Raw genomic sequence first — 26,845 nt, forward strand, 5'->3', positions numbered from 1 at the left:
TACCGAAGCCAAAAGGCCTGTTATAGAGTACCACACTTGACAATCTGACAAAGTTTCCATTTGAATAGTAAGTAGACGAAGCTGAAAATGAATGATAAAACATGGTTCTTCAATATGTTGATATAATTAATACCGGAACAATTAAATACATTTTACAGATCAATAAATTTTCAAGTACAGGTGCTTGTCAAGTAATATTTTGAGTTTTATAGTTTATTTTGAAAAAAGGATATTTCAATCGTGTTTTTTTCACAAGAGTTCTGACCTTACATATATTTAATTTTTTATCAGTCTTCATGAAGAATTTTCGAGAATATCCAAGAAATACTACATAATTTTTTGGACATATCACAAAACCTTCACCATGCAATTTTCTCAAAAAGTGAAGTAAAAAAACTTCAAAAGTAACTTACATGTATATTTTACTCAAATATATCTTGATTTTTCTCTACAAATACATTTTGATATGATTTTACGTTTTCCTCTATTCCTCTTTGTATTTATATTTTGTAAATGCTTCTTTTGCTAGCTTGAAAAGGTTTATCAAGGGTACTTCAACCTTTTAGGCATACTTGTTGAATTCATACATTATTTATGTTGTTAGAATAAGTATTGGATCTAATATCTCATTTTATAATATCTCCTTTTTACTTTCAGGAACTGTGCGAAGATTCCTTGAACATCACGGCAGTTCATTAGAAACTGTGATATTTGTTGTCAATAAAGTAGATTTAGGTATATACGAAGTACTATTACCATTGTACTTTCCACGATCCAAACTGGAGGAAGAATCAGCCAGGTATGAGTAGTTTCAACACAGTTACTTTATTGAGACATGTAAACATACTGATGATTCAACAATAGAGTACTCGCATAAAGTTTGAGCAGAACATGCTATTTTTTAAGTTCTGATTAATTGAGTTCAACCCAAAAAATCAGCGGCACTCATATCTTGTAAGTAAATTTTACCAAGTGAATTATTGTTTTTGTAAGAAATTGTATTAACCAAGATAGAATTTTATCTACTCTAACTTGCTTTAGTTTAATGTTTTCAAAACAAATAATATCATTCCGCTGCTCTATTGACGGCATACCATTAACAACAAATAGGGATGACAATATTATTGAAAAGAGAGCAAGTTCTAAATTTCTGGAGATGATTATCACAATGAACTTGAATTCAACAATCACATTGTAACCGCCAATAAGAAGCCAGCTTTGGGCTGTTTTGCAGTTAAAATGACGGAACCTAGGTTCGTCTACTCTAAATCGGTTCATTTCTTACTTGAGTCTTATTTAAGGTATAAAATTTTCTTGTTGCACATTTCAAATGTTCATCTGGACTGTTTTGTTTATACATACAGAAAGATTCATGTGTAATATCAAAAGTGGAAACAGAAAAATAGCCTGTTTTATCAAAAAAGTGATATTTAATAACTACTTCAATAAGTCTGTCCATTATGATGCACTGTTTGGAACCTTTGGTGTAGTAAAGAATATTACTGGAGTTTTATCCCAACACCAAACCGTTATTTTAACACCTCGACACGTGTTTCGATCACCAAGTGATCATCTTCAAGGGGAAGATTAAACTATAATATTCAAGTCTATCCATGATAATAATTAAACAATTTTCACAAACAGTTTTTATTTCTAAACCGTGTTAGCGAAACGCGCCTAGAAATAAAAAATGTTCGTGAAAATTGTTCAATTATTATCATGGTGTAATGGTGAGTCCAGTCATACCTTAATAATTATATGCTTTGTTAAACTAATTACCTAAAGTGACCCATACCAGCCTGTATTCTAGTTGAAGACTCTATATATATTACAATGGCCTTCAGATATTTAATCATTTACCACTACCATAACAGAAAAGATCAAATCGTATCTACTAGCTACTGAAATACACAATACCATTATTATTATTTTCATTATTCAAAAGTGGCAGATTGACAAGAGTAATATATAGTTTGATCTTAATAATTATTCTGAAAAATCCTTATAATTTCAATATAAAATCAAAATAAACAATAAAAACCATTGATAATTGAACTATCATTTAATGCAGTTCTGCTCTACAAATCATCCAAGCTACTTTTATGCACTTCTTTAATTTTTGAAGATAATCATAGTGTCAGCTCAGAATGCACCAGAAACATGAAAAGAAACATATATGTGACCAACAATACTCGAATATTATATTTCACCACATTCTCATCAATTGTCTAATACAACCACAAAAAATGGAAATAATTCATATGTGAGGCCACTTGAATCTACTTCCGTGAGTTAGATTTCTCAAATAGCAATGATGTACCTAAATTTATTATTCAGCTTGAAAGCTGTTTCTCTTTTCATTCTGAAATGTTGAAGGTAAGTCTTTTTTGTGACAATGAACATCGAGATTATATCAGAAATAGGGAATAACCAAAATCAAAAAATTGTCAGAACACATTTTCAAATCAAATGGTTAACACCGAGTTGAATGGAACGAGATGTCAATGATTGCCAATGAACTCCACTCTGAGGGACGTAAACTCTAAGAATCAGCTTATTTATATCTGTAGAAAAGTGTATGTCAGAAAGCTCCTCAGAAATGGATTATACTTAACTACTCGTCTTGATTAAACCTCATCAAGTGAAGATATATGAAAATAAATTCAAGAATGCCAACTCTGAAGTGTGACCTTTTGGACATGAGCACTTGTTAATTGAACCAAGTTTTTTATAATGTCTAACATGAACACGATAAATGACACATTAGTCACCCTTATAATGATTCAATTTATGAATTCAAGAGCTTCATTTTTTTATGTTTGATATCACAAAGTATAAAATTGGCATACTTAGAAAATTTGCACATAGAAGGTTTTCGATTAATTCAATTAGTTTTCAATTAGCAGACCAACTATGTGTTGTGGAGGAGTTGGCATATAGCAAATTCCAAATGTATCCTATCGATATGTCAGATTTTTGTATTAGGCATAATTTTGGAACTTGCGGAGCAAGTGTTAGGAATCACACGTTAAAAGGTAAGACTTCGTTAGTCCTTAGCTCACACAAGTTTCTCAACTTCTGAGAGTTGTCATTCGTATGGGGGTGTCAGCTGAATAACGAAAAAACAGATTTTAACCATATGGGAAACTTTTTTTTCGAAAAGTTTCAATGAAGTTTAACTTCGGTACTTGTTTGTGCTTTAAATTTAACTTAAAATGATGCTTCCAACTGCGACCTACTGACGTCCAGTGTTTGTCAAATTCAATTTTTTTTTTGAAAAAAATTGAAAAAGTGCATTTCTAGATCGAATTTAACAAAAAGTTACTTGAAAAAGTTGTGTCTACGGCAATTTTATATCCATATGCCAAATTTTATTCAACTGGGGTAAAGTTAAAGTTTTGCTTATTTTTGACAGATATCCCCTTTATTTTAAAAAACAAGTTCGGTTAATTGTCATCAATTCATGTATACATAACAAACTCATCATGGAGTTTAACTTTTCTAATAAATTTTTACTTATACGGACATTTTTAGAGAAAAATTAAAAATGTGCTATAAAAATTTTAACATGACTGGTGCAAAGTTTCAATCACTTGGCTATTTTCTTAAACAAACGTCAGTACCTTCAATTTTGAAAAAGCAGACACAACTCAAAAACTGCAATAAGTATTAATAAAATTACTAGAGTTGAAATTACATTAAAATTTCAATATTCAGTATTTACAGATTATTTATAAAGACTAACTAAGGCGGTAAGAATGCTTAATCACGTTGAATAAAATTTTTAAGTAGGTCTTGACAAACAAAATGCATGCTATGGTAGTGTCAAGTTGTTGATTTACTTCTCAAATTTTCAACAGTTATTGTTGCAATAATGTTGTCTCTTCAGAAAAGAATAGAAATAGTTTTAATATGTCGTGAGAATACACCATACCGGCAAGTAGCTAACATTTTTAATGAACGGCATCCAGGAAAAAATGTTCAACATACTACTGTGTCAAGGATAATGTCGAAATTCAGAGAAACAGGATCCGTAGCAAATCAATTTAAGAAAAAGCACACTCCAAGAAAATATGATGAATTTTAATTTATGTTCTATATCATTAACATCCAGTGGTGACTGGGCCTATTCGAGTACCTGACCCTACAAGTACTATAATTGTTCAAATATTTATAAATTTCTCTATTGAAGGAACTTGTTGTGTTCCAGATAATATTTCAGATCATGGGATCACTATTTTAGAATCAAATGCCTTCTATAGAAATTGAACTCTCCAAGTAGAAATTGAAAAGAAAGGAGATTTGGAAAATTCTTTGACACTGGAAAATTGTTAATGTATTGTTAACATAGACAATTTTAATGAGACTTTCAGCATTTTTTGTGATATGATATTGCACTAAATATACATGATCATATAATTGAAAACAAAAATAATGGTATCCAATGTTTTCATTCATGACCCCATTGACTTCCTAAACCAAATCCCTCACAACACAAACCTTTATTTTGAAAATGACTTCTGTTTAGCTGACTTTAATTGTTGGAAAATGAAACACTTGAAATCTACATTATATAACGTAAATTGTTGAGAACAACTTGTTTTATGTAAGAGGTTTGAAATCTCACTGGTATTCCCAGTTTTTTAGTTTTTTTTACAATATAAAATGACACTTGTTGTGATAGGCCTCAGTCTACCAATCTCTTGCTGATTTCAGAGATATCATATAAGTTAATCCTTGAAAAGAGTATCTTGGTGTACATACTTCAAACTTGAAGTGAGAGAATGGACGGTATTTATGAAATGATAAATGTGAGCATTATCATGCCGCCACCCTTGAAAGCTCAGGATTTCATTATTAAATCTAACATAAGTATCTGTCTCTGAAACTGTATCCTAATAAGTTCAGGTTAAACTAGCCAAAGCTTTTCAGTGTATATCGGTTACCATAGCATATATTTCAGTCATTCTCAATTGGTAAAACGCACAATCTAAAAGCTGGTCTTTTCAGGAAACCCTTATATGTATGAACAAATGTCATTACTCGCACTACACCGTCACCGTCAATATCGACGACTCTCCCCATGTCCCATTTTTTTTGGAAAAGAGGTTTCCTCTGTGATGACAAGCATATCTCCTCGTTGAACCGTGCAACTTTCCGATTTTGTTTGCCATTAGGAACATTCCTGATGGCTGGACACTCTGGACAGATATTCTGTGGACCACGTAGCCAAAAAATTTGGGACTATTTGGTTTGATATGACTTAATTTTTCTTATTGCAAATCGGTCTGCAGTGTGCTGCTAGTAGTGGTGATCCGAGGAAGAAATAAATGTCCTGACGTGAGCTTATTCAGATCCTTGGGATCATCGGAAAAGGGTGTCAGTGGACGGGAATTTAGACACTTCTATCTCTAGTTTCACTACTTTAGATGAACTGCTTTGGTCAAAAAGCAAACGAAAATGCATAAATAAGCTTTCACATACCTTTGATCCTATGAAACTTCATTTCAAAAAGACCTGCATAATCCACTCCACACTTCGAAAATGGTCCACTGAGTTTTATACAATTTTTGGTAAATCATCCATAATATATTTAAGACTGATTGGTTTTGTACGAAAATATATAATGCAATTATGATTAACGTTTTTAACAGAGCGCCCAGAAACGACCCAACGCTTCAGCCTGAATAATGCATGCAAAACTTGTATTCCCAAATGTACATTTTCATTATACTCATGTATACTCGAATTACACCATCTTTACTTTAGTGAAATTGGTTTGTTTGCTTCATGTAATGGATTCCCTGTTCTTAACGCTCTAATATCTTCCTAGTTTAATGAGAATTTCTGAAGCCTCATCAATCTCATCCTGTGAAAGATATCCCCTAATAATTCTACAAATTTTTAAGAAACCTAACATACGCCCATACCCTCTTCAGTTTTGAGAAATTGTATTATTTTTCAAGTAAATTCAGTGTCCACTTGTTTTACGTTCTTTTGATCTGGAATCTCGACTATGCCGTCAAAATAGACTTTCTTCAGCCACAAACATTTGTCCAATTTAAGTCACTTTGTGCCATGCCACCATTTCGAAATGATGTTCATTTCTCCGGAACAACACCTCTGGAGATGATATAAGTAGAATTTTCTCCCTGTATTGTCTCATCAGTTTGCATACATTATTGTGTGTGTTCAGATGAAATTGCTAAATGTATGTGTATGCTATTGGTACTTTATGAACTTGTTTGAAAACACATTTTCCTTCGGGTACTAGTTTTATAGTGCCTCTTTGTCAATAATACCTCTGGCTATTTGGGCAATAGAAAATATTATCTTCATTAGTTCGGATTCCATTGTCTAATATGATATAAAATGATTTGAATTCTGAAAGAACAAATAAAATTGAAAATTAAAGTAAATAGCTGAAAAATAATTATATCTAGCAAAAACCCTGAAATGAAATTACAATAAACTGCAAGCAAAAAATTGAAAATTGAACAATTGAAAAGAAATAAAAACTAATACATTCCTTCGCCACGTTTCAATTGTTAGTATCCACAATCGTCTTCGGGTGATGAAACTTCACCTACTTTTATACTTATAATACGCAGTAATTCAGTCAGTGAGTATTCAATTTTTCAACATTGGGTTTTTGAGATTGTACAAAAATTAGAGTTTCACAATGCATGGCATAAAAATAAAATTGCTCACAAAATGAAATAAAATTTTCACAAAAAATATTTTGATTCGAGCTATTTCACTTTCAAATATAACTGAAGCACATACATCAACACAATCCACTTGATTAGAGAAATATATATATTAAAATAACAAGCATAAAATATCCACTTCCTCTCAGCTCCAGTCATCTATATTGGATCCATGGTCTGTATACTCTGCTGCTATTGAATATACATGCCCTATAACAAGACACTTATGAAATACAAGAGTAGGAGTGAGGTTGGTTTGATGTGTATTCAATTTCAATTTTTATATTTTTACTTATTTTATTTCATTGTTATTTTTATTTCAGGATTTTTTGCTTGATATATTTTTTATTTTCAGCTATTCTGTTTAAATTTTCAGTTTTATTTGTTCTTTCAGAGATTTCAAATCATATTATATCATATTAGACATTGGAAGTGCGAAGTAATGAAATTTACTATGAAACATTGTCAGCCATCTTCAAAAATATTTTCTCTATTACTTTTGTATTCCAATCATTCATGATGGAATCGAATCAGATATCATTCACAGGATTCCTACACAATATAATTAATGAAAAAAGTAAAATTTCACATACATGGAACACTGTCGTCATCACTGGTAGACACCCGGATGTTTCGCCATAAGACACTTGCCTTATTGGCTCTTCAGTACCAAAAATTGATCTGTCCTGAAAATATACACTTTCAATTTAAACAAGATTCCTTTGGCTGGGATTTAATGAAATAAGACAATGAATGTTATTTACGTAATGTCATTTATTACATGGGTGAATTCCCAGACAAAAGATCGTAATTTTATGAACGAGTTGAGTGTTTTTTTCTCATGTTATCCGTATTTATTTTCTTATAATGTGATCTGTATTTGGTACTGAGTAGCCAATAAACCAAGTGTCTTAAGGCGAAACATATGGGTGTCTACCAGTGATGATGACAGTGTTCCCATGTATATGAAATTTTACTTCTTTCATTAATTATATTATGTAGGAATCCTGTGAATGATATCTGATTCGATTCCATCATGAATGACTGGAATACAAAAGTAATAGAAAAAATATTTTTGAAGATGGTTGACAAAGTTTCATAGTAAATTTCATTACTTCTCACTTCCATTGTCTAATATGATACAATATGATTTGAAATCTCTGAAAGAACAAATAGAACTGAAAATTTAAACAGAATAGCTGAAAATAAAAAATATATCAAGCAAAAAATCCTGAAGTAAAAATTACAATGAAATAAAATAAGTAAAAATATGAAAATTGAAATTGAATACCGACCAAACAAACCTTACTCCTACTCTTGTATTTCATAAGTGTCTTGTTATAGGGCATATATATTCAATAGCAGCAGAGTGTAGTGTATATTCCAGTAATCTGACAATGTGAGAGTGACGTAAAGAAAGGGGAGGGCAGCAAAGTTGTAAAAAAATAACGTCATTTCGACATTCTGAAGCGTAGCTATATATTTTTTTTATTTTGAAGGAAATAATTCAAGGATAACGAAAAATATATAATCTGACGATTTCCGCAAGCCGAAATAACAAAAATTCGTCGATAAAGTTCAATGCGTGCAACTCTGTGATACCTATATTTCCCTCTCCGAATTTCTATTCTCTATTCACTTTTTCTCTATCTATTACTCTCTCACTCCGTCCTCACTCTGAATTATGTTGCCATGACGCCATCACAGCTGATCACAGAGACTTGTTCGTGATGAAGATGAAGATGATGATTGATTAATCAATTAATTAATGGATGTGACCGTTACTACGTGGTAGGAAATCATAATGAAGAAAAGAGAAATTGAACTTTCTATGTTTTTTACCACTTTTATTTGTAACTAACGTTTCGTCCTATATATATATATATATATATATATATATATATATATATATATATATATATATATATATATATAAATCGATTTAATTCGTGAGGTTGCAGTCACGAATTAAATCGATTTATAGTTAATCCAGTCACTAATTATTCTGTTATATATATATATATATATATATATATATATATATATATATATATATATATATATATATATATATATATATATGTCATTATAAAAAATTAAATTTTTTTGAGCATTTTTTTAAAACTATTTTCTTATATATACAAGTATTATACTTAAAAAACATACACTTATTTATTTGAATGCTATTTCCTGAGCTTTTCAAATAATTGAGTTCAATGAATAAAAAATAAATAAAAGATTAAGCGAATTCCTCTAGATAATCGTCAGATTATGAGACAGCACGTCTAAAACATGAAGATGAACCATATATATCTCAATCTGACGCGCTTGAGTATTTCAAAATGGCGAATTTTTTTTGCACATTATAATAATGGCCGCGAATTTGCGTCAGATCGAAATCGTCAGATTATTGAATGAGAGCTTTTTTTTTGTTGCACTCAACACCCCCTTAGAAAATCTGACGCGCTCGATTAATTTTTTTTCTTTTCACCTTCAACCCTTACGTACAACCAACCACATCATGCAAACGATCAGATTAACATACAGATATTATTAAAAATACGTAGGACATTGATGCTATCAATATCTGACGCGCTCGAGTATGTCCATGAAACAGTATTTTTTTACATATTTAAAAATCTATAGCCGCTTTCCACACCGATGAAAAGGTATATATTCTATAACATTTCTTCCTTCTTATCATCTAAGCTTTGCAACCTAATATGTCTCAATGACGCTCGAGTAAATCCCCATTTTGCATCGTGGGCTCCCCTGCTATAAAGTATTCGAATAGGTGATGAATAGTAGAGGTTGATGATTTGAAAACTAAAAATGAAATACTTGAGAGAGCAGTGAGAGAAAATAATATATTAATATTTAATTCTGGATGCGTAGAAGGGGATCTACCGAGGTTTATTTTAGATTTGCTCAATACCAATTTGGAAGTGTAGCTAACAGAGCAAGAAATTAATAACGTCTACATTATAGGTGAAAATACCCTTGATAAAATCATACTCGTAGAATATTCAATATACCTAATGAAACAAAATATTCTGAAAAACTGTTACAAATTAAAAGGAAAGAAATGTCTATTGTTGAAGACGAATTTGAAGAAGAAATAGCAGAATGAAAGATTTTGGTTAAATAACTTGTAGAAGCTACAAACAAAAAACAGAAATATTTCGTAAAATATTTTTCATTGAAGAAGTAGGCTACAGTTACCGAGATCTAGTCGAAGGAGAGAAATGGGAAGTAGGTGATGATGTCAGCGTGAAGAGTGACCCAGATGCTATAACTAAAGAAATTACAAATATGGAGGATAGCCCAGAACAAACGAACCTTATTGAACTACCTATAATTATTGTGAAAGAGGGCAGATATCACCAGCGGACATTCATAGAAAAGAAAATATCAAGAAATCGTCTAGGAAACAACCATCACGCAACAACTAATTTATATTTAGCTGGAATTATTCATGATTATTAAAATTCATTTTTGCTTATATATTTACAAAAAAAAATCAAAATTTGGATCCTTTTATTAGAGGTTATGAAATCAATTAAATGGATATACTTATTTGTGATAATTACGTATATTGAGAGAGAATTGTGTATAGTATCAAGCTTTACTTCAGTACATCAAAATATTAGAAGCATCACAACAAATTTTGAGGAACTGGAAGCATTTTTGAAATACTTTACTGATATTGACTGTGTAGACTGTGAGGTCAACTCAGTACACCTCGAACTTCACTGTTTAAGAATTCTTTCAACTGAAGAACTACGTTTATGTGGCATAAACTTCCTGAGAACGTTTTTCTAAATGGATTTAATCACCAGCGATTCAAATCGAACAGGCACAGCTCTGAGAGCGCCCTAAAGATTTTTCTGTAGTGCTTGTATTTCGCCCTAAAAAAAGTTTTGACGGAAACGTGGCAAATCAGAAAAAATCGCATTGTATAATTTGAATGGTAATGATCCTATTTACAATAACGGAAACTTGAATCAAAATGATGGTATAGTAATTCACATAAAAATCTAATTCAAATACGAATATGAAATTTTGCAAATTCATAAGGTTTCTGCTATCAAATTCACTATAAAAACGAATAAACAGTCTATAACATTAACCACAATTTATGGGTCCCTATCATTATGTCCACTATTGTTCAATTAACATCTTAAAAACTACATCTCTCAAAATTTGAACCAAAACTATCATAATATAATCCTAGGAGACATGAACAATAATATATTGTCAGAGGATGAACCCTCACAATTATATCTCAATACACTGAATGAAGTAGGTTATATTTCTCAAATACATGGCAGTACAAGAGTAAAAGGAAATTATGGGTCATGTATAGATCATTTATTTATAAAAAAATAGATACAAAAACAATACCAGTAATGCTAAAAACTTTTATCACATGATACATGATAGTATTTAAATTTAAATATTTTCGGTAGATAACAAAAAAAATACTAAATTCGATTGAAATTCTGGGTTTTTTGACGAAAAAACGAGATAGAAACGACAAAACCCTATTTCTATTGACAAAATTGAAATTTTTGATTTATAAAAAGAAAAATACTAAATTCGATTGAAATTCTGGGTTTTTTGACGGAAAAACGAGATAGAAACGACAAAACCCTATTTCTATTGACAAAATTGAAATTTTTGATTGATAACCAAAAAAATACTAAATTCGATTGAAATTCTGGGTTTTTTGACGAAAAAACGAGATAGAAACGACAAAACCCTATTTCTATTGACAAAATTGAAATTTTTGATTGATAAACGGAAAAATTCTAAATTCGATTGAAATTCTGGGTTTTTTGACGAAAAAACGAGATAGAAACGACAAAACCCTATTTCTTTTGCCAAAATTGAAATTTTTGATTGACAACCGAAAAAATACTAAATTCGATTGAAATTCTGGGTTTTTTGACCAAAAAACGAGATAGAAACGACAAAAATCCATTTCTAGTGACAAAATTGAGAATTTCGATTGATAACCAAAATATACTAAATTTGATTGAAATTCTGGGTTTTTTGACAGCCACATAATCTCAAATGTGACTAAAAACACTAAGCAAATTATTATTTATGATAATATAATACGAATAAATAAATTTACTCAGAAAACTAGAAGTCTTTTATCAACATTTAAACTTTATAAATAAATAATAAGTATCAACCGTTTGAGTACAATATATTATGACCTGGTGGAATCTCAGTTGAAATATGGAATTGTATAATCTTTGGGAAAAATCGAACCGTTTCATTTGTGATGAACTTTTCAAATTAATTCATGTTCTCGATAATTAACAATTATATTGTGAGAACCTTCAACTTGGAGAAAATAATGAAATGAACAAAATACTTACCAGTAAACTAGTTTAATGATCGAATAAATTTTCTGAAGAAAGGTTGGTTGTCTAACAGGATAATTTTTATTTTAAGAAACATTGTTTTCTTTCTGACGTTTCGAATTTAATTTAATTCTTCTTCAGGGCTCGAAAAGTAGTTTCTTTGTGTTGATATTACTATTTTAAAATCAGACATATTTACACATTTGAAAAAATAAAAAACATTGCAATAACTTCCGAGACAACACCAACACAAAACGACATGAAACAAACGTTTATTATTATTATCAAACGTATATTATTATTATTATTAACATAAGGCTCCATCCTACCGGTAGTAGCGCATTTGCATGTGTTTGTCCAAATGATATCAGATTTTTCAGTTTTCATTGTGGTGGTTTTGCTGGGGTTTCTAACAACGGCCACTTGCTCGCCACCCATTTCATAACGAAATTCATCGAAGCGAGGGCGTTATTGGATAGGCAGCAGCGCTTGGTGACATCAGACGGTGCGAATTTTCCCTCGATGTAAAAATGTAAATATAACTGTCTGTAATATCGAGTATAAGGTCTTGAAAATTTATTGAGGTTCTGATTACATCTGATTTTTTTGTAATATGGCGAATCATTTGGTTTATACAGGGTGGGGCACCGAAAACGAAACAGATTGAATATCTTCAACAAAACATATGTTTTTTGAAAAAAATGCAAAAACATGTCGATATGTAATCGAAGGGGGACATCTTTCTATCATAACTTCAACTGTCATACCACTCCCCCCACCCCTCGGTCACTCACAACCAAACAATTTGAATAGGGAAAGTAGTAAGTGTGACACATCATTTAAAATGTAATTTCATATGGAATTTGGCCAACCTAATTTTCGCTAGCTAACATTCTATTTTGGCGCCATTTTGCGGAAAAAGGACTGTTTCATATTCCAAATTATGATACTTTATTTGCAAGCTAATTTGACATAAACTCGGTGACAATGCATCATGGAATTTTTTTAAGAGAAAAAACAACATGGCGGCTCCACAATGGCAAACAAGATTTGCAATTATGATCCGATTTGATTCAAAAGTGATAAGTGGTGGTTTTCAGGGTCGGAAATTATGATTTGTTTCTTAATGCAAAAAAATAATATAGAAGCTCCAAGATGGTGGACGAAATTTGTAATTATGGTGCGATTCGAGTTAAAATTAGTATGAGGGGATTTTCAGGGTTGGAAATTGTGATTGTTTTGTCGATGCAAAAAACAGGATAGTGGACGATACTTGTAATTGTGGTTTGATTCGATTCAAAATTGGCATATGGGGGCATTACAAGTTTCCAGTATGAATAAAAAGAATTAATTAAATTGATAAAATAAAGCTTTCATACAAATGCGCTGATGGGGGAATGGTCGAACATGGGATTCTCTAATATCTCCAATTCATCACTTGTGGTGATGGTCGCCATGTTATAACTATTTTTTATATCACGGCTTCAAGCCAATAAATTTGAGAAAGTTTAGGCTACCAGCGCTTATTCTATATTTCGACCGTTTGACGAACATTTGTAGATTTAATCGACTTTTATATTGTCTCTTCTTTTAATACACTTGCTCATAGTCTCCACCAAATACATTATGCTGATTCAACTGCTACCGGTGTCGCTGCTGCAATCGCCGACTATTGTAACAATTATCGTCTAGTTTATAACCTAATCAGGAACTACTGAGTTACAATTTCATCAGCTCCGGCTTTATAATGATTTTTTCACAGATGAATTCGGTCATCACACACCATTGTTTTTGCTTTTTTTTGAATGCTTATTGAGAGTTTTCATTCAAATCAGTTTGCATCGATTTGATATCCTTTTCTATATGCTCACAATTCTTACAAAGTCTACTAATTTCAGTCTAAACGTAAAGAGATTTTCTCTGACTGATAACGAATGTTTTCTACTTCGTCTATTTTCAAATGAATTCCATCAATATTAGAATTTAATTATCTATCATCTTTGAGATATGAAAACCTACACATTCACGAGTAGGACAATCCATACTCTCAAGGTTTTTCTTGCAGAACAGTCATTGAAACTGCCTTACTTCTGCGACCAAACTTACCAATGCTTCATTTACTTATTTTTATGATACACTAATGACAGTTTTCAATATTGTGAATCAATATATGAGAAATCATGATGGTTATGAATCCATCAATTTCAATTTGACTTTTATTTTTACACCATAGAAATTGACCAGATTGTTATCATCCAAAATGTGTAGAGTGATATTGACAAGGTACTGACAACAGCCGTGCTGGATTGACATAAATAATATTTTGTGGCTCCTTCACCAATCTGTACATCTGTGAATCTCTACATCAGTATCTATTTCAAAGATGCTGTGAATTCCATCACCATTTGAATATGTTCCAGCAGTGACATTACAATCCACACGAATAAATCTAACCTTATTGTTATTTACGGGTAATGTTGATTCACGTGGTTCTTGCACAGCTAAACACATTGTCATCAAACCCCAGGAGTTCAGTAATGGTGTTTTAACGTTTGAGATTGATGTTGTATTTCGACCGCATTTCAAAAAGGTGTTATTTGTCTATAGGAGAAATACTTCGTCGATATTCTTTTCAACTCCAATTTATTGTTGTAGTTTTTTGGATTTGAAGGATTTTTGAATCACCTCATTGATTTCATAAATTTCATATGTCCCAGGTGGAATTTTTATAATGGTGGGGGTGAACTTCAATAGTGACATTGAAAATTTCAGACTTGAAACGTGTCATCATGAATTACATCTGTAATTGTGATGAAATTGATGGGTGTTTCGCACCCACGACTGCAAATTCACATGTGTTAGACACTGCGCGCCTATCAGTACACGACCTAAAGGCGATTGGCTGGCGCTCCAAATTCACGGCTCGAATGTCAGTGGCAGGTGCTTCGCCGTTTCCGTATTCCATATGCCGTAACGGCCGGCTAGTCTCTCAGAACTGAGTCCAAGGGATTTCAGAGCTCAGTTCCTGTCTAGGTACGATAAGAGGTTTGGTTTGTCTGGCTGACTCTAGGTTTGGTCGTGGTCTATTTGTCGCTGCTGGAAAGTGGCCCCGTCATGAAGCCACCCCCTGGTTTATCCACAAGGGCGCCAGTTCGATGCGTTGAATTGACACACTGTGCGCTGTGTCAATCCGAGAACCTCTAAGGGTTTCCGTTCGGGGGCATCGCGACGCCTGGCGTCGGACGAACTGTCCTTCCATTTCCGAATTCCATCTCGCTGTGTCGTCGACTCTTGGTTGGGATCGATTATGGTGTAGTTTTTGTCTGTTCTGTATTAGCAGAGTGGCTGCACACCTTGTATACAATATAATGTTAGGTGTCCACCACATAGGTAGACAACAACTCCCGCTCGCTAACTCTCAGCGACTAACTTTCAGACAGAAAAGTCGGCACGCTATTTGCCTTTTCCGACATTCTTGTGTTTTCTGTCCCGCATAAGATCCCTCGCTGAATTTTCCAAGTCCATTTTTCTTGTGTTGTGACATCTCACGTCGTTCTTGCTGCAGAAGCTCTCATGTCCATTTGCTATGTGTTTGACATATTTAAATCCCTAAATCGCTTCAACACAAATAAACTATTTCAGGACGAGTTTACGTGAATTGAGGACTGGCTCGTTCTTTGTGACATTTTGGTTTCTCTAGCTCTACGTCTCCTAGAAAAACCGACAGTGTTCGGGGGTTGTCGCTGTGCGACCAGGGATGAGGCACCAATGGCCTTGAACGCGCAAGATTGACACGATGTCTAGGAGACAGCCTCAGGCAAGCCGTCCCTACAGGAGTTCGTGGAATACTGCTTCCGCTGAAGACAGATTCCTGGGGTGTTCCGCGTAGCTTCATAGGAGTTGCACTTAGGCAACTAAAAGTGTGTTATGAAGGATTCATTTGGCCGAATATTGTGACCTCGCGATTCGGCACTGTTGTATGACCTAGAAGTTGTGCTCGCGCTTGTCTGACGAGGAATTAGCTAGAGGGAAGGATTCAAGGAAATATTATTTTCAAGCTCACCCTTGGATCGCGAAATCTACTCACCTAGCCAAGACCTACAGCATGAACTGAACTAAAATGTAAAGGATCACGGAACCTAATTGTTGTACGGCACCCTAGGATGAGGGCTGCTTGCAGGAATGGATAAAACGATTCAGTACTGGAGATGGGATATACATTGAACCAGAACTTTCAAAATCTCAGAATTCTTCGTAACTTCGACTGTTTTTTTCGGAATTCAAACCTTATAAATTATTCACGTCATAATTTTTTTAGGAATTAGCAATATGCTTTAAGCAGTCAAGTTGTTCGTCATTCGTGTCAGCGTTGAATTTTTGTTCGATGAAATTATCAGAAAGAATCCTAGAGGGAAAGGAACTTCTCAGTGGAGTATGAGCCTGAAAATAACATATCATTAACACATTTTCCTGATGACCAAAATATTGAAATAATTCTGAATCACAAATAGCCTTTTCGAATTTTATATTATTCATCTTCTCAACTCACACAAGACATATTGATAAAAATTATGAATATATTATGTATATAATGTTATTATGACTGCAATATAAATAGAACTTACCTTTTCGTAATCAATTAGGTTATAGATAGCATCTTGAACAGATTTGACGTCGTTATTAACAACTGTTAATATAAATAAAAACTCAGAACTCTTCATTACACTACTACTCTTGCTCATACGATTATTAGATCTATGTACCATAATTATTAAAAAAGTTCACTGACAAAACTCAGGGGCTACCTACAGGTCAATACTGATTTATACTGCACACGAAATTCACCTAAACCAAATATTTACACAATAATCATAGTATTACGAGGCTTCTTATAATCGAAGTTTCCAAAACAGTTGATTATACATATTAGGGCTTCGTAAAATTGGAGTAGCGATTATTTACTATAATCTCTTCACCCCTCAAAAGTTGGGATGCAAAAGTGGGCTGCATAAGATACAGGGTCTTCCACGACGAGCGTTCGTTAGGAATATATAGAGAACGATTCAAAATAAAAACTTGAAATTTTGTGGTAGTGGGTTTTCCAAATGGCCTTTTCAACTAAAATATTTTCAACTTCCGGTCTCTTTCCGTTATCCCGGAAGTTGAGGGCAACTTCCTTATTTCAAATGGAACACCCTGTATTTTATTACATTTTTGAATTCCTCATGACATTTTAGGCCCACTTTGTATAACAATGCCTATGCCCAAATTTGTTAGTTTTCGAGATATTAATTTTTTTCTGAAAAATTTGACAGTTACAGCATCACTCCGAAAAAATCATAACTCATTGACAGTAACAGTTGAAAATGTGAAATTTCACAGAATCACACCTCAATCAGCAAGTCATGACCAGGTCCATCGAATTTTCGAAAATAATTTACAGGTTGGTCGAAATTTCCACCTAAAACATAACATCGAGAAAACTGATGAAACACGATTTTTTCAAGTAGAAACCATACATGATTCTATTATTTTTCGATACTACGAAAAAAAAAAGATATCAAATTCATGAAGAATATCCTATACCTAAAATACACCCCTGGCAAGATATATCCGATTTTGGGAAATATTTGTGTGAATAGGTACCTAAAAATACACAGGGAGACGTGAAAGTTGCTATTGTGTTTTTATTCAACCAGTAAACCAATTTCCAGGGCCGTAATTTAAAAGGTAATAATTCGCACAATTATAATCAAATATTATGGAAACATCTTGAAATATAAAATTGAATTTAATTGTTCAGTATGAAGTGAACGTCGACGATACAAAAACTACAACAAAAAACAGGTCCGTATTTAAAAATTCAAAGATGGGGGTGGGCCAAGTCATATGATACTCTGTACAAAAGATTCATGGACATATTATGATAGTCCACATCAAGTGCCAATAGCGAAATGTAGACAGATTTTCAATATGTATGCAAATAAAGAATATATAGGCAAAAAATTATTTGGAATTTTTTTGTTTTTCCTGTATATCTCCGGAACAAAAAGAGCTATATTCGATTTTTTCACATCATTGAATAGGTCTCTAAAATACGCAACTTTGCCAATTTAACCGACACTCTATCTCTTATCGTTTACGAGATCCCCACGTACAGTCCGGGGTGAACCGCGTCTGATCGGCAGCGACACATTGAGGTTCGTGTTGTAAGCCTCCAGCAAATCTATCAAGGTGGGTGTCGCCGACAAAGTTGGTGTTTTAAATTTCCATCAGTGATATTGTTTCCATCTTTCAATACTTTCACAATAATTCTCAGAATTTTTTGGGGGCTCTTTTGATGGAGTTCAAAATGAGTATGTCCCCAGGTTTATGTCTTGGTGGTATTAGGAATACCAGCACTTATCATCCTTATACAGGGTCGCTGATATGTATGGAAACGGTCGATTATTTCCTAAAATAAGATAGCTGGCTTAAAATGTATTTATAATAGTTTTTTTTCAATGTAATATTCCAAAATATATTTTCTTTGAAAATCTAGATAGTTTTATCCGGACGGTCTATGTGATATATATTGTATCCCTTCATTGTCAAGTTTTGACCAAATTATTATGTCAGCTAGTGATGTATTTAAATAATTCTGCAAGTTTGCCCTATTTTTATTGAAAGATCGACAATTCCATTGTAATATTTGTATTTTTTTGTTAATACGTAGATTTATTATCACTTGAGTTTATTATATCTCTGCTATTTTCTGTATTGAATATTTCAGTTATATCATCTCTGAATATTACTGGAGTTTTTGCCCAACAACAAATTGTTATTTTCAATACCCAACATCAAATTGTTATTTTTAACACCTCGACACGTGTTTCGACCACCAAGTGATCATTTAATCTTCCTCTTGGAGAGGATCACTTGGTGATCGAAACAGGTGTCGAGGTGTTAAAAATAACAATTTGGTGTTGGGCAAAAACTCCTGTAATATTCATTACTACACCAAAGGTTCCAAACAGTGCATCACTAGTATATTATCTCTGTGCATTCTTCAATATTATTAACTTCAATTGGCATTTTTTTCATAAGCTTTTCTTTGTATTGTACGAATTCATCTCTGAATGGGTTTCGTATTATTGGCTGTGATATAGACGGATTCAATATCCCACGGAGCGTAGGGCACCACCGGTGTCTTGTCAATACCGTAAGAATGCCGTAGACGGTAATATAGCACTATTAGGGCCGCGTTATGTCGATGGGTATAGGCTGAGACCGCATATGCTGGACATGCTGATACCAAGTGTATTAGGGTCTCGGGCGCCCCGCGGCAGGCCCTGCGTCTTGAGTCAGGAACCTCTATACCCATCACGCGACTGCGGTAGACTAAGGTGTTGAAGACACCAATTTGGCAAGCCATGATGAACCCCTCAGTTTTCGACTTCAGCCCACTCGACCTGAGGAAAGCGAAAGTCAGGTGCTTTGATAAGCATACATTATTATTATTATTATAATTTTTTTTCATCGAAGTATGCGCTCCACACCGTGGGGTAAGTGATTATTGGATCCGAGAATCATGTGCCCTGAGCAAGCACAGTGCGCCAAGAATGACAGCCTTCTGCATCTGTGCGGCTAAGATTTCTGCCTATGATTTTAAGATTCGAGAGTAGAGAGGGCATCATTCCACCAATGACTCCAATAATCTGTCATCATTATTATTATTATTATTATTTTCACCGTAGTGTGCGCTGGTCATCATGCCCTATTCCCCGAAGCCCCAATACATTCAGGTGGGCGCGCTAGCATTATCAACCAGTGACCACTCCCCACACCGTGGGGCAAGTGCTCATTGGGTCCGAGAATCATGTACCCTGAGCAAGCGCAGTGAGCCAAGAATGACAGCCTTCTGCATCTGTGTGGCTAAGATTTCTGCCTTAGTGCGACAAGCCGGTATGATTTTAAGATTCGAGAGTAGAGAGGGCATCATTCCACCAAGGACTCCAATAATCAGAACAACCATCTTGACATAGTGATCTGGATAGAGTCTACGGAGTTCGAAGAGAAAATCTCGATATTTTATCCGTTTTTCCTCCTCTTTTCTGACGATATTTGTCTCTCCAGGAGCTGAAAACTCCACGAAAAATATCGTTTTGCTCTGGTGATCGAGAAGGACTACATCAGGCTTATTAGCTTGTATAAGCCTGAGGGTAGGGAACGAGTAGTTCCAATAAATTCGTCACTTCTCGTTCCCCACCACGGATTCAATATCCCCCGGAGCGTAGGGCAACACCGGTGTCTCGTTAAGATTCGATAGTAGGGAGGGCATCATTCCATCAAGGACTCCAATGATCAGAACAACCATCTTGACAGAGTGGTCTGGATAGAGTCTAGATTATTATTATTATTGTTATTATAATTATTATTGTTATTATAGGTATCAGTTACCGGAGGACGTCGGAGGTCCTGACGGAGAACCGATCGTGCCCGATAGACAGATTCGAATCATTGACAATCCCCAACATACACTTCATCGTAAGTATTTTTGTTTACAACTCCAAATGTAATAGAATTGGTGAATACTTGATGAAAATCTATGATAACATTTTAATAATTCTTTATTGTGAGATTTTCACCCAATAGTTTATAAAACCGCGGCGTGTGTTTCACTATGTTATCTTCAGGGATGTTCACTGACTGAATCTAGAAGTGGTTTTGTAAACTGTTAAGTAAAAATCTCGCAATTGAGTGTTACTCAATTACGTAAGTTTTCTTCAATTAAATGTTCTGAACTTTGCATTCAGTGCAAAAAAGGTGTGTGTTATTAATAGGTATAAAACGAAGAATTGTCACATTATCTTTCAAGGAAGTAGAGATTTTTTTTCTGGCTACACATTAAACTGGAACTGAATAATAAAAATAATGATAATATTTTGAATGATTGCAGAATCTCGTCAACAGAAATTCAAAAAAGAAATAGAGATTAAACAGTGTGTGTGTGTATGTGTGCGCGCGCGGGCGTGCGTGCGTACGTGTGTGTGCGTGCATGGGTGCGTGCGTATGTGTGAGAGAGTGAGAATGAGAATGCTTACAATAATATTAATAATGATGTTTATTGTATAGATTCGAAAATGCCCTCATAGGACGAAACTGCAGTAACGTTAGTTACAAATGGGAAAAAACATAGAAAGTTTTATTCCTCATACCGCGAAGTAACGGCTACATCCATCAATTTATTAATATAGATATAGTCGAAGTAATTGGTATTGTGCATAGTTAAAGGTGTCGGCGTTCTTAAAGGCCAAAAAAAACTACAGAGAAATAAAGCCGCTGCCAACTAGTCCATGTGGACTGAAGAATTGGTTTGTATTGGATAATTTTTACTAACAGAGTTTTATGATTGACTGAAGAGTCATGACATTAAATTTGAAGTCAGGTTACGGTGACCAATAGAATGCAAGGATGGTTATAGCAATCGTGTTGTCAATGTTCAGTTCAGGAACTGATCGCGATTTGAGTGTTGAAATTCGATACTGGTGCAGTTATAATTACTTGAAATTTTTTGTTATCTGTTTGAAATGTGGTTTCCTTGCACAAGTACTAATAGTAACGTAATAACAAGTGTAATATCAACGCAGACTTTTTCCTGTGTAGTGATTCTAATAGTGATGGTGAACAATGCGAAAAAGAGATGCCAGTGAATAAGATTCGGATGCATTTGAATAGGTATGTTTCAACGTATATAAGAATCTACATCTCAAGTTTGGTTTCGAGGGAAACAAACTATAAGCAACATCAGATTTGACCGCAATTCCTTTCTCAACTGTACGTAAAATAGTCAAAAACAAACCTTATAAACGCAAGACGCAATGTGAATACCAAAACCTTGAGATGTTCATCCAATAAAATCATTGAAAAAACCAATATACGACAGTTACAAAAGCAATGAGATTTTTACAACTGATATCATAAGGAAGAGATTGAATACTTCCGGCCATTACATGAGTTGCTATGACAAAACTCTTCAGAATTGGATAAAAAAAGCTAGGATTTAGATTTAAAATAATAAACAAACTGTTACGATATTTTCTGTTTAATTAATTCCTTGCATCGATTCAACATCAATTGAATATAGTTCCTGTATCACGAACACCCTATAAAAGTAGTCACTTCTTCATAAATTTTTTTCTATGCGACAAAAACTCTTGGGCTCGGTACTGAATGGAAACGACGTAAATGAGATAGCGATTTCTGGAGAAATTCATGAAGATATCTGCCTAGTAAATGTGTTTTTAACTATCATTGATTGATTTTCGCAACAGTGCGGATATACATTTCAAAGGCTGTTAAGGGTTGAATGTTTGATGCATTTTTGGGTTATTTAAAAGTGAATTCAACCCTTGTTTCAAACGAGTTTGGATTAAGATAATACATTGATTTCGAAACGTCTCCTGTTGTGTTAGGGATCTCGACACAAGGAGGTAAGCGTTCGACATTTTTTTAGAAACATAAACTTTGAAAATACCTTGAACTGTTCATAATTTCAGACGTTTCATTTCTCACGGAACACGTTCCATATTTATGAGTTTCCTACACTTGTTGTGTATCCAGAAGGAAGTTTTAGCGTGTTTTACTTCCCGAAGTATTGCGACTACTTTTAAGTTTTGTATTGCTACACATTTTCATCTGGTGATTATATGCAACGGACTTGGATAATATAATCGACGAGGATAAGTACCTCGTAGAGGATTTTCTTTTTCTTAAAAAAAATCGTTACGGAAGCAATAAACATAAGAATTGTAATATTATATTTTTGTGAAGTGAATTAATTAAGGACAAACCGATGCTATATTTTATGTTATACTAGGAACCGTATTCATAGTTAAGAAGAATTGAATGATTGATGTGTTGCCTGTTCACATTCAATTCTTCCCACCGAAGTTCTTGCAAGAATCGGCTCATTACATCGTTGAGTAGAACATTAAGACTCAGTGACCTTGGAGTTTTTATTTATCGTGATTTATCATATCCATATATTAGGTCACACCCTGGGTATCAGTTTAGGATTGAATCTTGTAGTTATCTCTTGTATAGTTTAGTGATTTTTTTAATAAAAGCCGGCCAAATCAATTGGCGCCCATTTTGATTAGAAATCTTTTATTTTATTGGTAATAACATCTTTGATCCACGGCCCTGTTGAATGTTTCGAGTTGGTAACTAAACCGACCGTAGTTAAACCAAAACAAAAAGTAACTACGTTATATCTGGAAATTAATAAACCTACGGGTAAACGTAATAAAGTGGCGCCTCGAACGTGGGACCCTGTTCCAATTTTAATCCTTTTTTTTGTGTGAAGGTTAGGATTTTTATTTTTGTTTATATTTTTATGGTATATCTTTGCAGCTGTACGAACAGAATATTGTATGATTGTTTATTGCTTTTGTAACACGATATTCATATACCATTATTATATTTGATATCTATTATTCACGATTGAATTTTTCATTGATTAACTTATTTTGATATTTGTAATCAAAGTTCATGAATATGGATGTGTCAAAGTTAATTAGAGACGAACTAGAGTACGAATTACATATTAGAGGTTTTTCCAATACTCAAGCCGAAACGGTGTTATCAATGCGTCGTCAGTTGAAAGAACTAATACAGGGGGAGATGTTTGGAAGTTCAGTGAAGGAAGTTGATTCTTGCAATCTAGATATAACTCAGGAGATAGATGTTTGTAACAAAAAAATTGTTGATCTTGAAAATTATATTTCCAGTCATGTTTTTCGCTCAGCTTCTAGTAGTGAAACAAAGTTTGTTGAAGCAAAGTTACAACATTTACTGAGTAGATTGAATAGATTGGAAACTGATGATGATATTTAAAAAAATAGTTTAAAAAAATTTATTGATCAATTGAGTATAGTTGAAACTAGTTTTGATCAAAAACTAAGTGAGGGGGATGTAGCATCTGCTCCATTTGCTACTCAAACTCAATCATCCACTATAACAACTCCAACCACTTCTTTTTCATCCGGCGGTAATATTCATAAATGGAATTTTCGGTTCACGGGGATAAAGGGTTCATTGAGTGTAAGCGCATTTTTGGAATTAGTTGAAGAATTTCGGATCGCGCGAGGGGTTTCCAATACTGAAATGTTTCTTGGGATTATTGAACTTTTAGACGGTAGAGCTAAAAGTTGGTATCGTTCGGTTCGGCATACTATCAATTCGTGGTCTGATTTCGTGAGGGAATGAAAAAATGAATTTTAACCGACAGGTAAGCCATCAAGGACATCACGAACCGGTAGGAGAATTTTTTGCAAGAATTTCGAATATGTTCAATAGATTACCATCACCGTTAGTAGAAAGAGATAAATTAGAAATCATTCGTAGAATTCTCGAACCGTATTATATAGAAAAATTGGGTTTAGCTAGTTATGGGACGGTAAATGAGCTCAAGTTGTTATGTAAAAAATTAGTCCTCTCGTATTATGTCCGATCGAATTAATCATCGTGGTAGATATGCAAATTCCGTTAATCTGTTGGAACCCGATTTGGCTTATCATACAGGGGTTTCGAGAACTATAACACATAATCGTTCTGTGCGCGTTAGTTCGATGAACTGTTGGAATTGTGGTGATGAGGGTCACACATTTCGGACATGTAGTGAACCTAAGGAAAAATTATTTTGCTTTCGTTGCGGTAATTCAGGCGTAACCAAATATAAATGCGATTGCCGAGCAAAAAACGAAGATCGAAGTCGTCGTTGACCCGGACGTCGGCTGTTAGCAAAATAAAATCGGGACCTACTGATGATTCTTGGGCATCTTGGTTGGAATTCGTTAAGGTTGAATTCAAAAAAGTTCGTATTGATAGTATTTTCAAAACAGTTAGAAACGATCCCAGGCCATATTTAGAAGTAACGGTTTTTGGTTTAAAATTTCATGGCTTGTTAGATTCTGGGGCAACTCAGAGTATTATAGGTAGGTCAGGTTGGGCTAAATTGGAGAAATTTGGTTTATCCTTAGAAAAATATTCAGATTCGGTAAAAGTGGCCAATGGAGCATCTTGTTCTGTTTTAGGGCAAATCAATATCCCCATAGTTCTAGAAAATAGATATAAGGTTATTAAATGTCTTGTAGTTATAGATATTGAAGGTGATTTTATTTTTGGCATTGATTTTTGGCGCGATATGGAGTTGATTACTGATTTTTCTAAAGATATTTGGTATTTTAGTAGGACCGGTGATATGCAACCGGCTTTGCATTCAGTGTTGGGGGCAACTGAAGAACAGAAAGAACGGTTAGACAAATTAATTTCAGAATTTTTTTTGAACATGAATCCAAGTTTGGGTTGTGCCAAAGGGGTAAAACATAGGATCGATACAGGCTCAAGTGAATCGATCAAACAGAGATACTACAACGTCTCGCCATATATTCAAAAGGTTATCAATGAAAAGATTGATAAGATGCTAGCTCTTGGAGTTATTGAACCATGCTGCTCGCCTTGGTCATCTCCGGTTGTTATGGTTAAAAAGTCATCGGGGGGTATCGTTTCTGTGTTGACTTTAGAAAAGTGAATTCAGTTACTCGTAGGGATGCGTATCCACTACCTTATGTAAGTGCAATCCTGGATCGCTTACGAGGTGCCAAATTTCTGTCAGCTATTAACATTAAATCTGCTTATTGGCAGATTGAGTTAGATGAGGACAGCAAGGACAAAACCGCGTTTACAGTTCCAGGTAAAGGGTTATATCGTTTCAGGAGGATGCCATTTGGACTTCATGATGCAGCCGCTACTTGGCAGAGATTTTTAGAAGGAGTTCTAGGAGCCAAGTTAGAGACTTCAGTCTTCGTATATCTTGACGATATAATAGTTGTCTCTGCGGATTTTGAATCAAATTTTTCTGTTTTGAAAAATGTCTTGCAAAAACTCAGTGAGGCGGGTTTGAGTTTGAATAAAGATAAATGTCGGTTTATGTTGAAGGAGTTACGTTATTTAGCATATCTCGTGAACGAACATGGTTTGGGTACTGATCCAGCCAAAGTGGAGTGTATGTTGAACTATCCCACTCCAAAGAACGTTAAAGAGGTACGTAGGTTCGTCGGTATGGTTTCTTGGTATAGGAGATTCATTCGTGACTTTGCTATACGTATGGCACCACTAACGCATTTGACCAAGAAGAATGTTCATTTCAATTGGAACGCCAAATGCGAAAATGCTTTTCAAGATGTCCTGACGTGCCCTGATTATGGTAGGGAGTTTGTACTTCAGTGTGACGCGTCTCAAATAGGGCTTGGTTGTGTCTTAAGTCAAATGTTTGAAGACGGGGAAAAAGTTATCTCTTATGCTAGCCGTACTTTAACTTCTCAGGAGCTTAAGTATTCAACAACTGAGTTGGAGTGTTTGGTTGTACTATTCGGGGTAGAAAAGTACCGACCATATATAGAAGGAACGGGATTTACAGTCATCAGCGATCATTATTCATTAATATGGTTGAATAAGCTTCAGAATCCTTCGGGTAGACTCGCTCGTTGGAGTTTACGTCTCCAAGTCTACGACTCCAATATAGTTCATAGGAAGGGGAAGTCACATGTGGTACCAGATGCGTTATCTAGGGCAGTTATGAGCATCAATCTTGACACTGCGGAGAACGACAAATGGTACAAGCGTTTACTCGATAATATCAAGTCCGATCTCTTCAAATATCCGAAATTTAAAGTTCAAGGAGACACACTGTATCGGAATGTCAGGTCGGGTCATCCT

General features: G+C 34.1%; 1 protein-coding gene across 4 annotated transcripts in view; it reads left to right on the forward strand.

Annotated features, from left to right (window-relative positions):
* Positions 1-26,845, forward strand: part of Gdap2 (ganglioside induced differentiation associated protein 2) — a 313,619-nt gene that overhangs the window by 133,198 nt on the left and 153,576 nt on the right. For all 4 annotated transcript variants that reach the window (XM_074174665.1, XM_074174666.1, XM_074174663.1 and 1 more), the window contains exons 6-7: positions 658-799; positions 20,514-20,611. In XM_074174665.1, the coding sequence (XP_074030766.1) occupies positions 658-799; positions 20,514-20,611 (240 nt within the window). The remainder of the gene's footprint in view (positions 1-657; positions 800-20,513; positions 20,612-26,845) is intronic.

This window comes from Leptinotarsa decemlineata, unplaced genomic scaffold, assembly GCF_025532065.1.
Source record: "Leptinotarsa decemlineata unplaced genomic scaffold, Ldec_3_MD MMD2_tig00000690_RagTag_RagTag, whole genome shotgun sequence".
Classification (NCBI taxonomy): domain Eukaryota; kingdom Metazoa; phylum Arthropoda; class Insecta; order Coleoptera; family Chrysomelidae; genus Leptinotarsa; species Leptinotarsa decemlineata.